The 17,140-nt window shown below is 36.0% G+C and overlaps 1 protein-coding gene across 1 annotated transcript; it reads right to left on the bottom strand.

Moving 5' to 3' along the window:
* Positions 1-6,740: 6,740 nt before the first annotated feature.
* On the bottom strand, positions 6,741-8,255 carry LOC137806899 (uncharacterized). The gene has a single exon (XM_068607266.1). It carries the CDS (start codon positions 8,116-8,118, stop codon positions 6,943-6,945), a length of 1,176 nt encoding a protein of 391 aa, XP_068463367.1. The 5' UTR covers positions 8,119-8,255; the 3' UTR covers positions 6,741-6,942.
* Between the last annotated feature and the right edge of the window lie 8,885 nt (positions 8,256-17,140).

Below are 17,140 nucleotides of genomic sequence, written 5' to 3'. Positions count from 1 at the left end.
GGAGTGGTTATTTTTTTGTTATTACTGTGTGAAAGAAATTTTATTCTATAATTAAACCTGGAACCAAACTCCTAGTTAAAATTTAAAAGAAAATTAACAAATTTCATATTTGTTGTTTAAATTTATTTTAAAAAGATATTTATTTGAGAGAAAATAATAATGCATATTTATATTTTAACTTGAAAAAGTCAAATCTAATAACTGGAGTTATGGCATGGGCAATCTAGTAATTGTAGTTGAGTCTAGAATTCCCCAGGAATTGATCACTATGGGCTATCTGCCGGCAATGCTTTCTCTTCATCATCTTCCTCTGTCACATTGCAGGTTTTACCCTATTTTTTTATTGCTCTCAACTCCACCTTTCTCTCTCCAACATCTTCTCATCATACTCATCCACCGCACAATGGAACAACTCACCAAATTAGCTAAACTTTTCTTCAAACTCTTCCACCACGCAACCATGAATCACAAACGCCAATTACTCCTCCTCTGCCAACGAATCCAGAACACTGGACTCCGCCGCAGACGACCTTCGTTTCTGTGAAGCCAGCATCCAAAACGTTTCTCTCAATCTCATGAACCCTAAACACTTAATCTGACTTTTCTTTTAATTTTTAATTCACAGTCCACGTAATCACTTTCCTCTACCATATTAGCAATCATTAAGGTTGGTGCGACTTAACAAAAATGACCATTTTGAATACATTTAAAAAAATTTAGGAACCAAATTGATTTTTTTAAAAACCACTATACTAAATTGAATATTGATTTTAAATGTAGAGACGAAAAAGGTAATTAAACCTATTATATTCTACTTGATTTCTTTTAACTTATTATTTCGATATTGTTGTAGGATCTTCCTGCTTCATTTTCACAATATATTCGACAAGGGAGATTCAATAAGGTTACTTTGCATGGTCTACTAATGGAGGTGGAATGCAAGGTGTTAAGAGGGAAGTTTCCTTCTAAACGCATTAAACTTGGCAAAGGGTGGAAAAAAATTTGTCGTCTTCATTCTTTTCGTGAAGGAGACAGAATTATCTTTGAATGTGATACCAGAAATCCTTCTTCTCATTTCAGGGTTTTGTGGTTTTTTGACCATGATGGGTTTTTTTTTTTTTTTTTTTTACTAAAATGGGGTCGGTTTAAAAAAAATTATAAATTTAGGCAAGTCGTGCCAATTCGGCACGACTTCATATGCAGAAATCATTCCAATTAGGCACGACTTCTGCCATGCCATACTGAAGTCGTGCCAACTTGGCACGACTTCTGCCCCGTCAAGTCGTGCCAAGTTGGCACTACTTCTGTCACGTCATATTTTTATTTTTTTTATTTTATTGTTTATATATTGGATAGTAAGTTATGTAATGTTAAAAATTAATTTGATACATAATTTTCAAAGAGTGTTAGTTTTAAGGAACAAAAAATTGGATAATCATGTTTGACGGTAACTTGATTATTTGATTAATTAAAAAATGAAGAAAATTGTTACTGAATTTGGAAATAAATAGATAAATGAAAAATTATTATATTTGGAAAATAAATAGAGAATTATTGTTGTGAATTTGCAAAATAAATAGCTTGAGAAGTAATGATTTTACAGAACACGTAATAATGAGAATAAATTAATTTTTAACATTACATAACTTACTACCCAATATATAAACAATAAAATTAAAAATAAAATAAAAAATTATGACGTGGCAGACTTCAGTATGACAGGTAGAAGTCGTACCAAGTTGGCACAACTTTAGTATGACATGGCAGAAGTCGTGCCTAATTGGGACGACTTCTGCATATGAAGTCGTCTCAATTAGGCACGACTTGCCTAAATTTGTAATTTTTTTTAAACGGACCCCATTTTGGTATAAACCAAAAAAAATAACCCCATCATGGTCAAAAAAACCAATCTTTGATCATATTTTTTATTTTATATATTTTGTGTTAATATTATAGAATGTTTAGTTTTTTCTAGGAACATGATGATGCATATATGTTTATTATTGTTATATGATTTTTAAGATCTTTATTTATTTATATAAATAGTATTTCATTGTATTTATATTTCATCATGTTTTATTTGTATTATATTACATTTTAATTTAATTTATATGACAAAAGGTGACTTCATAATTTAATATGATTTTTGTCTACAATATGTTTATCAAAGAAACACACATTTACATTTAAGATAACTATACTTGGTATAATATAATGAATTATTTTTTTAATTGCAATAATTTTTCTGAGAGATTTATGCATATTAATTTACAACATGAAGATAACATGAAGTTGGTGGAGAGGACTTTAAATCTAACTATATTTGTAAAATATAGTTAGATTTAAAGTAATCCTTTAATCCTTCTTCTAATTCTTCTAATAGGACATTTGACATGATCAAATTAAATGTGTTTTTTCTCAGAGTTAAATAAATTTGTAGTGTTTGTAAATAAAATAAACTTTTTTTCTCTCTAAAATATAAATAATCATTTGGGTCTTTATAAAAGCGTGTCCCGTTTGATTTTTATTATTTACAAAAGTGAACTCGTTTTATTTATATAGATAAAAAGAACGTATTTTATTATTTATCCCTATAATGTATTAGAATAAAATTCTTCAATCAATTTGTTATCTATAGGTATAGGTATTTTTAGCTTGACATTCAACAATTATTGTATAAAGAAAGAAATGTAAACGGTAGAACAACAATATTTTATAGGGAAATGATTCATGGACATCATGTTATTTTAAAGTGATTAATATATAGATACTTTTATTATAAAGGTAAGTTATTTTGAGAAATGTTACCAGTTCAAAAATGTAAGAATTTTTTTCTGAAATTGCATTAAGTGGTACTAATTATAATTTTATAGTCCAACGTAATTTCAAACCCACACCTAATCAGAAATCAAGCTCACTTATTCAGAAAAATCATTTTATTCATCAACACTACTCTACTCAGTTTTATTGTGGGTTGTTATGAATAGTTCCAATTTAAGTTTGTTAAACCATGTTAACTGTTATTATATTATCTTAACATCATTCTAAAAAAGAATCCAATGTGAAACCAAACAGAGACAACTTCTACGAGTTAATAGAAGATTTAATCTAGGAGTAGGGGTGGGACGGACTCACTAATCTAGGACGGACTCACTAATCTAGTCCGCTGACTCACTTAGGCCCGTCACCGTTCCGCATAACTCGTAGTCCACGCAGACCAACAGTATAAATAAAAAAAGAAACAAAAGAAAAAACATAGGAGGACATCAAGAATAGCATATACTGTCTGGGAACACTCATCGCTCAACTAATCCCCAAATTCCAAGAAACATAATTTCAACTTCTTTATGCATAGTATGTATAAATTGATGCTGATGAAAAAAATGTTCAGTTCAAATATGTTTTACATCATTGCATATATGACAATCTTTGTTTTTAAAATCCCTGTAACATTTTTTTATCTCAGCAATATGTTTTGATTCCGACTAAAGACTATCATAAATTCAAAACAGGAATCTCTATTTTGCAATAATATAAAGCCAAAACTGCAATATTTGCGTAAACACACACAATAATGTTAATAACAAGAAGTTCACAACAGAAACTAAAACAAGTGACGGCAAACATGGCATTCACAAGATCACTGAATTTGCTTAGAAGGTATTCACTTTTCCGTGTGTATTGATTTTTAAGGTTAACAAGCAAATGAAAAATAATTAATTGACATACATTTAGACTAAATAATCCTTATTTAATTCCATCCTCCAACTAAAAAAATCATAAATTGCATTGCAGATTTCCATCCCTTACTCCCCAACTATCAATTTCCAACTACGTAAAGTAAATTGCAATACAACATCATTCCCTTTAATTTAAACAAATGTACAGAAGGAAAACAATAATAATTAAATCATCAGTAGATATGAAAAGGAAGGACTGTTCTTCGCAGTACTGATCAGAACTGTGTCTTCCTTAAAAGAAATAGTGTTTCAGTTAAGTAAATGAAACTATGATATTTTGACTCTAAAATTATGATCTTATAAAGAACACAAAATAATATTTATTGAGAGCCTCTAGTAATGATAAGTTTAGATAGACTATCTACCCTTTGCATTCCCATAGAGGGAGGTTTATTTTAACTATCTTAAAGGATTTATATTATTCTTAATTCTCTCTCTCTCTCTCTCTCTCTCTCTATAATATATATATATATATGGAAACATGCAAAGCTCTTGGCATTTGTGTAGAGAATCTTCTATAATACAATTTCTTTTTTTCACTCGTGTTCTTGTTTTCTTGAGATTGTTGTGCAAACCCAACAATTGACATTGACGTTGTGTGCAGGGACAAGAAAAAGAATGTCAAGAAGAGCAAGGCTAAGTCAGAGCCTGGCCACCAAGTTTGACATTAAAAGGATTTCTGGTGAGAACGACTTGAGATTATGGAGGTTCAAGATAGAAGCTATCTTGATACAACAAAGTTTTACTGATGTGATAAAGGGAGCCATGAACTTGTCAGCATCTTTGTCCATGAAGGAAAAGACTAACATGATCAACAAAGCCAAAAGTACTAAAGTCAAGTATCTGGAGTGATGGGGTATAAGTTGTGGAGTTTTGAACCTAGGGAAGCTAGATGCTTCATAAGAGGCATTACATTCGATGAGACTCGAATGACTATAATGTGCAAGAATCCAAAGATAGACAAGGAGAAAGCTCAATTGAGGTGGAGTCTTCTAGCTTTGGATTAGACCATCTAGAGAGGATAGACGATGAGACATCAAATGATGAGGATTAATCTTCTACTTCACACTTGAGAAGGCAAGGACATGCAAATTTTGACTCTAACTATCAACTTATGCATATACGGAGAAGAGAACTATCAAACTAACACAATAGTTAGGGTACATTGATAAGCGCCATGAAAGATGAGATTGAATCTTTGAAGAGGTACAACACATATATGGTATTCTTTCATTTTTCTTGAATATCCACATCCATCCAACCACCTTTTGATTTCTAGGTAGGTCAACAAGCATTTGTTGTTCCTCTTCAAAGATTTAAGGCGAGACTAATGACAAAAGATTTGACTCAAGTGGAGTGAATAGACTATAACAAATTTTTCTCACTTGCGATAAAATATTGTTCAATAAAGATATTGTTGTCAATTGTTATAATATGATGTTAGAACCTCTTGGAGGACACTATCTATAAGCAACCGTCTGGGGGTTTGTTGACGATTAAGGAAAATTGTGTTTCTTGCATAGACCATTGCAAAGTCTACATCCACAAGAGGTTTGATGATTTCCTAAGGAATGTGAGGTTTCAAAGGTGCAATTATGATAGTAACATCCACATTTTAACAAGAGAAGAAAGAAGTGTGCCTCTTGTATGTAGAAATCCTATAATCAACCAATATAAAGATGAGATAAATTAACTCAAAAGGAAGATTAAACTCCAAGTTTGAAATGAAAAATCTTGATTCCACGAGGCGAATACTTGGATGGATATGCAAAGAAATCAGACAATTGGAGTGTTGCATCTATCTCAACAAGGTTACTTAAAAGAAGGTTGTTGAGAGGTTTAGGTTGCATAAGTCTAAACATCTAGGTACAACTTTAGATCATCACATAAAGCTCTATGTTACCCAAATTCATAGTTCTGAAGAAGATAGGAGGGAGATGAAGACTATTCCATATGCTAATGGAGTAGGGAACATCATATAGAAGATGATGTATAGCATATCAAATCTGGCGAATGTTGTTATAATGGTTAACAGGTTCATGGCAAATCCTGAACATGCTCACTGAGAGGCTTTGAGGATGTTGAGATATTTGAGTGGGACAATATTGTTTGGGCTAGTGTATAAGCATTTTGTTGGAAAGTCAACTTGCAATCAGTGGTGTCTTTATCTACTACTTAGGCTGAATATATTGTACTCACAAAAGGGGTGAAAGAGGTTGGGTATATCGTGCTCACAGAAGGGGTGAAAAAGGCTCTATGATTGAGAGGGATGATAGGACACCTTAGATTTGAGCAAGATTGTGTGATTATTCATTGTGATAGTCAAAAAGTGATCAAATATACCATGAAAGAACTAAACATAGTAATGTCAAACTACACTTTAAAGACATTGTTGAGTTTAGAAAGGTTAGGCTTATGATGATAGCTTCAAAAAAGAATCCGACAAATGTGTTTACATAATTTGTACCAAGATCAAGATGCAGATTAATTTTTCATTTGAAGATAAAAAGTTACAAAAGTTTTTCCATTATTTGGAATCAAGGTAGAGAATTGTGATGTTTTGGCTCAAAAATCATGATTGTTTGATGAAGTGCACAAAAAACAATCTACTAGAGAGCATCTAGAAGTCTTGAGTTTGAATAGACTATATTCCGTCTACCCCTGGTATTCCTAGTTCTATATAGAGAGAAGCATATGAAGCCCTTGGTGCAAGATGGACATTCCTCTGTGTATAGAACCTTCTACAATACAATTTCTTCTTTTCACTCTTGTTCTTGTTTTACTGGTGGTTGTTGTATGAACACAACAGAAACAAACCAATCAGATTTGTAGGAATCCAACTACAACATGCCAGCATCCTCTCGGTCCCAGACAAAGCCTTACCATCCTAGTTATTTATTATAAATCATTCAATAAACTTTTGCTAAAATAACTACTGATAGCTAAGTGGTATAATCAAACACGTTGATAGAAGATCCCGGATAACTGAAGCCATTGCAATAAGCCAAAGACAATAAGTCTCTTTAGACAAATTTTACTTCACTGTTTCTACACATGACGAGATTCTTTCATAAAACAATTCACAAATTTCTAGGTGAGGCTAATGACAAAAATCATCTGCATATGAACCATGTTGTTTTTGAAAAACATAACAAAATTCTGCAGGGAAGATCTCTAAGAAATAACAAACCTGAAGACAAGTTCACCTACAAGTGTTGTCATTATCATTTCCAAGAATCGTATTTTCTGTGTACAGCTTTAAAAGATGAGAAGAATCCTCCTTAAAACGTTTCACATATTTGTCCAGGAACAACTTCTCAGTCAGAACAAATGGTACAGTTAAGCTTGCACCGTTCCGTACCAGACCTTTTGAGATAAGGAACTGCAAGACACAAGCCCTCGGAGCAATCCTTTTCCGGAGACTCAGTGAAATAATTCCAGGAGTTTTGACAAGGTCCACAGAATTGAAACCTGCCTGCTCCACCCAAAAACTCATCACTGCATTAATTTTATCACGGGATGCCAACATACAAAAAGGATGCCTCCTAAATGCTAGAAGAACTTGTTCTTGGGACCACCCCCACCTCTTATAAGTGTCAATCTTCTCGTCCCATTTGCTTTCGTTTACGGTCCTTTTGGCAAGCAATGCTACGGAGAAAGTTGAAAGTGAAGCATCGAAGCCCACTTGCTTCAATTCCTGAACTGCCTTTGATAAGTTGCCAGAGTAGAGTACACGAGGCCATCTCTGGAGCAATTTAACCATTTCTGAGTGGGTAACTCCACTATCAAGCAACAATTTGACGTTAGGTGCCACACGCCCGTCATAAAGTAAAAAAGGATTCTGAATGAGGAAATCAATGATTTGCTTCTCTGTAAACAAGGTTTGGAGGAAACCTCTTACAAATTCGTATGTTGGGATTATATGACTCTTCAAGCTTCGTCGGAGAAAATTAGGGCAGGCGGTCACGACGTGGATAACGTCAAGGGAGGAAGCACCTTTTGAACGCAAAAATTCAAACTTTGGCAACAGCGTCTTTTGGGTGTTGCATGAAAGTAGCCCGGGCTGTCTTTGGAGGATATGAGATATATGAGAGTTTGAGAAGGCGTGGTTTCGGAAGAAGGAGAGAACAGAATCAGGCTTTTGGGGTTTCGAAAAATGAAGCTTGCGGGAAGCTTTGAGAGCGGTTTCTTGGGAGAAGGCACAGTTGTTAATGAGGTATGAAACCACAAAGGAGCGTGAGTGGGAGGTGGAGGTGGAGGTGGCAGTGCAGAATTGGAAATTGGGAAATTGGAGTTGGAGAAGAGGACTCCATTTTAGGGTTGTGAAAGCGAAAACCTTGGCACAACCAAGAGTTGTGTGGGTGTAAACAATGAACATGGGATTCCAATTCAAAGAACAGTGATGAAGCTAGTGAATGTAGATTGGAATTATAACAACCGCATTCATATCAAATGAAATCCCACATTTGAATTTGTGACACAGTGGCGTGAGCAATGTTGGTAAGGCTACTGTACTAATCCAGTATTCAAATAAGTAATTCAAATAAGTAATCACTGTTTACGGGGTAATTTAAAATTTCTCGTATTCTTTTTTTTATCTCAAAAGAGTCCAGTGATAATTAAACACTTAAAATAATTTTATTATAACTTAAACTATTCATTAGAAATTGAAAAGATAATTGATATATTAAAATATGTATTTATGTATTATGCTATGTTTTATTTAGTTTAATGGGCACAATACTTTTTAGATGATCCATGCATGCATAAATATATTCTCTGAAAAGGCATACAAGGTTCGTGAAGTTTTTTTTGACCAAGGTCCATGGTGATAAAATATTGATTTTTATGTACCAAGTCATGCTTCATTTGGTTTCAGGGCAGAGTGCTTTTTATATAACCCATGCAAGGTCCGTGAAGTTTTTCTTTACCAAGAGCTTGGTCCATGGTGATTTACTCGGCATTGAGTGAATAACACAACTGTCATATGTGCCATATTTATATATAAAAAAAAGGTTGGATATTTTTCTGTGAACTGTTGCATGTGAAGTTTGTTTATAAGTGTTCTTCTCAACAAAATTCTTCCTTCTCAAGTTTAGGTTCTTGTGCCTCCATCCTAGTTTTTTTTAACTATCAAACTTTCAGTCATCAATCAAATAAAAATAAAACAAGTGATACATTTTGCAAACTACGAAAACCCGTCATCCACACGCCCCTCACTTCTCTGACGAGAATCCCACCATGGCGGTGACGAATCGGCTATTGTATTGCATTCACTTGTGAGCGCGTCCTCGTGGCTTCTTCTTCTTGTCTTGCTTGGCCACCTTAGGAGTTTGTCCTCTCACTTTGCCCGCACGCACGAGAGATCTGTGAACCTTACCCATTTTGATGAATTGATGCTTCTCTCTCTGATACATTCAGCTGCAGCAGCTACTAGTAAAATCCCCCTCCATCCTAGTTCATATATACTTGTTTCCAGTCTAAGTTTAGGCACACTCTTTTGTGTTTTATGTTGTTTTGGCACTAGAGTTGTTTTGCTTTGTTCTTTTTATTTGTTTGTTCTATTCAATTCATAAAAAAAATGCTTGTTGTGCTTGTGCATTGATGGTTTTAATATGCATTGGTGCTTTCTTTGTAGGTTGTGTGTTTTACTATTGCAATGTTATTAATAGCAGGTGGGGTTTAGAGACTCTTGTTGGGTGCAGAGAATCAAACTATAACATCTAATAATATTAGAGGTTTTCTAATCTTCTTCTTTCATGTTAGTCCTTAATTTTTTTTAGCTTTCAAGTTTGTTGGATTTGTTTAAGCGTGTACAAGTAAAAGTTAAAACATGTATGGATGTAAAATGATCAAATGTTTAATTTAATTGTAATATTAAGGATCTGCTTATGTTATATTCAGTTTTTTGTTAGTTAATATATGTCTTTAATATTATATTCACTTTTATGTTATATTTAGTTTTGTGTTAATAAAAAAAGGCCATGATTGTGTATTTAAATCATTTGTGGTGTGATTTTTTTTAATAAATATATTGTTCATTTGAATTGATTTTTTTTCAAAATTTTTTCAACTTTAAAATCTAAATTTCCAGAAAATCAGCAATTTTTGTTCCATCAGTATTTTTCCCTTTTCTAAGATTTTAATTAATTAAATTATTTCTTAATGGTGCCTTAAATAACTTTGTTAGGTTTAAAGTTGAACTAGATCAAAATAAAAGATAAAATGTTTAAAATTGGAGACTTTTGAAGTGTAAGTTATTTATTTTAAATAAATTATACGTACTTAAAAAGTTACCTCCTTAAAAAATTAGTTTTAATAAAGAAATAGTTGTGGTCTAAAATAAATTGTCCACTATTTTGTCCATTATAAAACTAATAAAGAAATTATTAATTTATATAAAATTTTATTATACATTAACAAAGACTATATGTTTAATTATTTCTTATTTCAATTAATATTCAGTTGATATAATTTACATGAGAATATGATTATAAATTTTACACTTACAATAAAAACAATCAAATAATGGAAAATGTTTAAAAAATTATAATTTAAAAATAGAGAGATATTTTTGTCTTTAAGAATGTGTTTATAAGAACTATTATTCTTTTAAAGGGACGATAATTTTTTCAATAAATTAGTTAGCTCTTCGAAAATGTGATACTCTTAATTAACAAAAACAAAGGAAAAAAGTCTCTATCCACTTGAAATATTTATGTAAACAATGTTTATATGAATTTGATATACTAAATAAATCAACAATAAATGTATTTTAATATATAAAAATTAAACAATTATATATTTTCTTTACTTGTGTAAAAATTCTACACAAGATATTTTTCAATGATTTTAATTAAATTTTAATTTAAATAATGTACAATATTTTATTTTTATTTATGATCTATTTTGAAAAATAATTAAAACAATTTTAAGGTATTTATTATGAGAAAAATAATTAATTATATTAATTTTTTTTGTTGTAGAAAATACAATTTTATTGTAATTAGTAAAAAAAATGTTATTTATTTTAATAAAAAAATTAAGTTACATTTTTTATATTTATTGTGTAATCTTTTATATAAATAGTAACCCTAACCATAATACTAACATTATCTCTTAACCTAATAGTAGAAACCTAACCCTAACTCTAAAATTGTGACTAGTATGGTAACTCAATAATGACTAATGTGTAAGATTTGTAATCTTACATACAACCATTTGAATAAATTTTTCTTACATGGTTGTGTATTATGGAGGTCAACATTATTGGGATTAATAACAACAACAATTCACAGCCACATTTTGAGGACGACGAGAATGAAAATTTTGATGAAACAATTGCAATATATAATGATATTGCGAGTGCGAACATGAAATTAATTTCACAACTACAAGAACAAATACAAAAGAACACAAAAGTTGCATCAGTTATGATCCTTTGCATCGTTGCTTTTGGATTACATTTGTTGCGTGTGTTAAGTGATACAACAGACTCTATTACCGAGTTTGAACCCCGAAAAGAGCAACGCAGACAAGAGTTGATAGAGTACTTGGGGCACACTGAACGTTCTCATGACATTATTCGCATGGGACCACAAGCATTCATTCAATTATGTCAACGAATTAAGCAAACTGGACTTGTTAAGGATGCATATCGATCAACCGTGGAAGAACAACTTGCTAAATTTCTCCACATTATTGGACATAATGTCAAGAATCAGAGTGTTTCATTCTTCTTTCATCGGTCCGGAGAAACATTTCCTGTCACTTTCATAACATATTGAATGCGATTTTGGTGTTGGAGAGAGAATTCATAAATCAACCAGATGGCCAGTGTTGTGCAACCCTAGATCTTACACAACAACCGATTCTATCCGTATTTTAAGGTTCATTTATGACAAATTTTATTTATATTTATCATAATATTTTTCTTAATTGTTTTCTTAAATATCATTTTTTTTTTCATTAGGATTGTTTAGGTGCCATAGATGACACTCATGTACGCGTGAAGGTCCCACGTGGTGATGCACCGCGCTTTCGAGGAAGAAAAGATTGACCAACTAAAAACGTTTTCGCAGCGTGTGATTTTGACATGAAATTCACATACGTTCTGGCCAAGTGGGAAGGAACAACCTCGGGTTCAAGAATACTTATTGTTCTGAAGGTTAGTTGAAGGTATTTGGGTCTGCATAACAATTTTTATTAAAGACGTTTCATAACTAATTATGGTTTGCACAATGTTTGTAGGGAAATACTATCTTGGCGATGCAGATTTTATGTTAAAAGGACAAATATTAACACCTTATCGGGGGGTTAGATACCATTTGAAAGAGTACTCTCAAAGATGTCCACAAAATGCTCGAGAGTTGTTTAATCATCGGCATTCGTCACTGCGAAATGTAATTGAAAGAACTTTCGGTGTTTTGAAAAAGCGTTTCCCAATTATAGCTAGTGGGACCGAGCCACATTACTCTTTGGACATTATGACAAATATAGTTTGTGCTTGTTGTATTATCCATAACTTTCTTCGCATGGTGGACAATGATGATTCTTTCATTGAATAAGTTGATCGTGAATTGCTAGAACAAGATTTACAAGTTTCAGTTGCTCAACCTCATGAGGATGATTATAGGATAGGTTCACATATTAGAGACAATATAGCAAATGAAATGTGGCAACATTATGTAAACAATTAATTTTATGCAATAAATTGTATTTTGAATTTTTCTTACTCTATTTGGCCCTAACTTTGATTACAATTTTTAGATGAATCGCGGTAAAAATGTTGTTGCAGTTTCATCAGGCAATTTGAGAGAGTTTACTAAGTGGACCGTACGTGGATATGGACTTAACACTTTTAAGTGCAATGGTGGAAGAGGCACGACGAGGTTCAATAGTTGATGGTAGTTAGACCACACAGGGCTATAACAACATTGTTATGGCATTACACGAGGTTGGAATGCATACCATAACAAAAAATCATGTCAAAAAAGTTTGAAGGACAAGTGGAGGGAGGTGCACGATTTATTTTCTAGTCTTAGTGGTTTTGCATGGAACCAGAGCAATAAAAAATTTGAGGCAGAGGACGAAGTCTGAGATAGCTTGATCCATGTACCATAATTAATAATGTTGACAACATTTCTTTAAACCCTAAACAAAGGACTATTACTAATATTTTTATTGAAATTTTATTGGTTACAGACAAAGCCTTTTGCCGGTAAATGGCGTGTCAATTCCATCCGCAATTATGACCTTGTGAAGGAGTTGTGGTCGAATGATAGAGCCACCAGAAATGGGGGGGAGGACACCTTAACAGGCAACCAGACATGGCCCAACGAAAAATATACCTGTCAATCTAAGTGATAATAACATGGATTACATACCAGAACCGTCGGAGTTTGATGCTCCCGATGCTCTTGATGAGGATCTTCCCCGCTCACCTGGATCACATGTCGAATCAACTAATAGTCTAAGCAATACTCAATTTGCGCCCTCTCAGGCAACGGGTGAGACCTTCTCATCAAAGGGATCAAAGAGAAAAGCACCCATGGTGGATGTCATTGAAAATCAATTTTCCATGTTAAACAATAACCTTGCGGTTTTTGGGTCCTACATGAAGCATGGTAATGAAGTGGCCACTGATTTGGTTGAGATTGCTCGTATACAGGCAACCGCAACACAAGATGTAGCTGCAGACATCAGACGACGCACCAACTATTATGGCGAGCATGTACACCATCAACGCCGCATAGTGTCCTACCAGTACTCCGAGTCTGATATCTGGTCTTTGTTGGTTGACAAGAACATTAGTGATGAAAATCTCCTGGACCAATGCTACGACTTCTTGTGTGAAAACCCAACTAAGGTCAAGCAACTATTTGGATTACCTGCCCAACGAAGAATGACAAAGTTGTTTAATATGATGACTCAACATAATTGAATGATGCTTAAGTTGTATTTTAAGGTTGCATTTTGTTCTTGTCGGTTGACTCGCTTCATCAGTTGCTTCTAACGGAAACCTTCGACCCTTCTATCTTTGCCAGAGAATTGTACTTTCTTTATCAAGCAATCTCTCACCTGCAAAGACAAAGGGGCGTTTGCACTCCGACGCTCAAGTCAGTATAGGGCAAAGAAACACCAAGTGTATATAGTAGCTTCAGTCTTAGAAACTGTGTACCTTGCTAGGGTTCTTGGCACCCTTTATATAGGTTGAAACTAGGGTTTACCTTTGTGCTGTTACCTTTGTCTAGGGTTCCTTGGGGAACGTTCTTGAGCGCTATTTACATAATCTTAGCGTATCTGGCACATAGAACTTCCCTTAACTGGAGTGCAACGAATAACAAAGTGGCCGCCTGGGTACCAACTTGTGCACCTATTCTCTGGCGTCATTTGTTTCTACGGGTGCCTAAGTATCCAAGTGCCATGCATGCAGCTTCCCTTGGAAACCCTAACCCTAATGGTTCTTAGCGCCTCCAAGGATTATTCTCACGTGTCGCTCCTGTATGCGCTACACACACCACGTGCATGGATCCCTCGTGACTTAGGTTTCCCTCACATCTGATCTTTTACCTGATGATTTGGGATAATTTTGGGACCCACCTCGCGTGGCTCATCATACGTTTAGACCATCGATGTCCGATCTCTCCCTCTGTCGGCGAGGTCTGATGTCGATCTCCAACGTCGGGGTCTATGGCACCGATGTCCGAAGACTGACCAATCTCCTAATAGGTGCGTCCGGGGCCCCCCTTACGTGGCCCACTTCCACTATCAGGCACCGGTGTGCGATGTTTGAGGTCAGTCTCTAGAATCGATGACCGAGGACTGGTCAGGACATAAGCCCCCCAGTCTCAAGCTGTAACTTGTTTCAGTGAAGAGACTAGTTGATCGCGTTGGGCAACTTACGTGGCACTAGGTAACGGGTGTGAACAGTACACCGAAGTGACATCTCACCACACCCTTTATATCAGCGTACATGTGGCAAGATCAACGGCTGGGACTTGTTGGTGCTCAAACTTCTTCGTGCACTGTTCAAACCCTTAAACTTTTACGCTCTCTTCACTGTTTCATCACTTTTACTTAAGCAAATATTTCTCTCGAGCATTTCTGTGAAAACGCTCTCTCTTCTCTCTTCTGAAACCTCAAACCTTTGAATCCTCAACATTCAAAGGTATGATTTTTCTTCGACGAATGTTCTTGCTTTATGATTTTGTTGTCCATAACATGCTATAATTGTTTGGGACTGTTTATGTTTTCTGCATTTTAGGTTTTCTACACATTCATTTCCTCTGTTTTACGCTTTGAGTCTCTATTCTCTGACTTTTTCTAGTTTTGTCGCGTCACACCATCTTCCTTCTCTAAAGTTACGTTTTTTCTTCTCTTTTTTTTTCTTCCTTATTTAAGATGACCCAACAAGAACCTCCTCCAGCTCTTCCTTCAGATTCTAGCTCAGTGTCGTCTTCATCCCCTGTTCCATCTACAACACCAAACCTCCTCATTCTGCCTCCGTCTATAAGTCCTTATACCACTGGGCACCCACTGCTCTTCTAAATGAGACATCCAACTTTACCTCTCTTGATAGTATAGCTACTTATAAGAAGAAGCATACCTGCCACAAATCACGCATTTTCAGCAAAGACCACGACAAGTTCGTGAGGATGGTGGCTTGCAGAGTAGGGGAGCCAGTGTGTGCTAATGAGTCTTCAGACCATGAAAGCCCTTTCTGTTTTATCTTCTCCACCGTTTTTCGGAGGCTTGGGCTTCGATTACCCTTCACTCCCTTCGTGTGTGCACTCCTAACTGAGGTGAACGCCGCCCCCGCTCAACTGCACCCCAACAACTGGGTGTTCGTGAGGGCCTTTGCAATCCTTTGCCACTGTCTTGGCCATACGTCATCAGTGGATGTATTTCTCTTCTTCTTTGAAGTGAAAAGCCCAGGCAAGAAGCTGTGGGTCAGTTTTAATAGTGTTGCTGGGAAGGTGTTTCTAACGCTCTTCCAGCAATCCTATAAGGGGTTCAAGAAGCACTTCTTCAAGGTGTGGGGTGCAATCGGAGGGACCCCAGCCTTTTAGATGGGTTCCCTCTCTACTAGGTGGAGAAGCCAAACCTCTAGAAGCCCAAGTGCCTCGAGGACTTTCTCCCTCAGGAGCTAGAAGTATGTGAGTTCCTCTTTGGACTCCATACCCCATTTAGCACATTGGAGCTGCTCAAACTTGAGTTTAGCCCCAAGCCCTTAAGAAATACATCGGTACCCTTCTCATTCATGTCTTATCTTTGTCTGCATTTTACTTGCTTTATTATCGACGTGTCCTGACTTGTTGTCTTCATGCAGATATGGGCTTTAAAAAAGATAAGAAGAAAAAGCTGGTCGAACTGCTTGCCAAGCGCAGAGCAGCCGCCGCTGGCGTGGGTACTTCAACGCCCAGATCTCCTCCAAACTCTGCCACTTCCGCCCTTAACACCACTGAGCCAGCCCCTGTCGATAGGCAGAAAGGGGTGGTGGTGGTGGTTGTTGATTCCAAGGACGAGGCTACCTGTACAAACCTTGTCTTCAAGAGGCCAAGCGTGGACGAAGCCGCGGCGCCCTCCCACTTTGCATCTGGTGAACTCACCCCTGCCTTCAGGGATAATCCCCCGAGTGCTTCCCCACGCGATCTCGTGGTACACGAAGGTGGGGGTGAGACTACCCCTGAAGAGTGCCCAATAAGTCTTGCTCCCGAGCTCCCTGTGCTCCTCTAACAGGCCCTCAAGCACTTCCAAGACAAGGAGATGTTGGAGAGCTTGAGTGGCAACCTCCTCCAAGACCGCGTGGCATACGGTCTTGGAGACTTTCTCGTCACATCCATTCTTGCGCTAAGTAAAGCTCAAGAAACACAAGAACTCCAAGCTAGGATGGCAAAACTGGAGGAGGAACTGGCCCTCAAGACCAAGGTCTTCTCCAACCGTGAAACCGCCATGTACCAGGAGTTGGCAAGTCTTCGCCAATCCGAGAAGGACGCCAAGAAGCTTCTTTTTGACAAGACCCAAGAAGTCGTCAATCTGGAGGCGAAGATCTTGCCCTTCGCAGCAAGGTGGTTGACCTGGAGGAGAAGGTCGAGGGGATGCAGACCCAAATGGCCAAGTTGGACGAGAGGGCCACCCAGCACGAGGTCCAGCTGGGGCAGGTAGAAGTGGAGCTGGGCGAGAAAGTTGAATTCTTCAAGAAGACAGAAGAGGAGCTCAACAATGATGTTGTCGATGCTTACAGCGAGGGGTTCCAAGATGCCATGGCTCAGTTTGCCTGTGTGCATCCTGAGGTGGATCTTTCCCCTTTCAGTGAGTCCAAATGCGTTGTTGATGGGCAACTCGTGCTCAGAGAGTAATCGCCCTGTAATTCTGTCTTCTTGATGAACAATATGCTC

The sequence above is a fragment of the Phaseolus vulgaris genome, chromosome 3 (genome assembly GCF_051622355.1).
Source record: "Phaseolus vulgaris cultivar YP4 chromosome 3, ASM5162235v1, whole genome shotgun sequence".
Lineage (NCBI taxonomy): Eukaryota > Viridiplantae > Streptophyta > Magnoliopsida > Fabales > Fabaceae > Phaseolus > Phaseolus vulgaris.
This window is presented reverse-complemented; position numbering and strand designations above follow the sequence as displayed.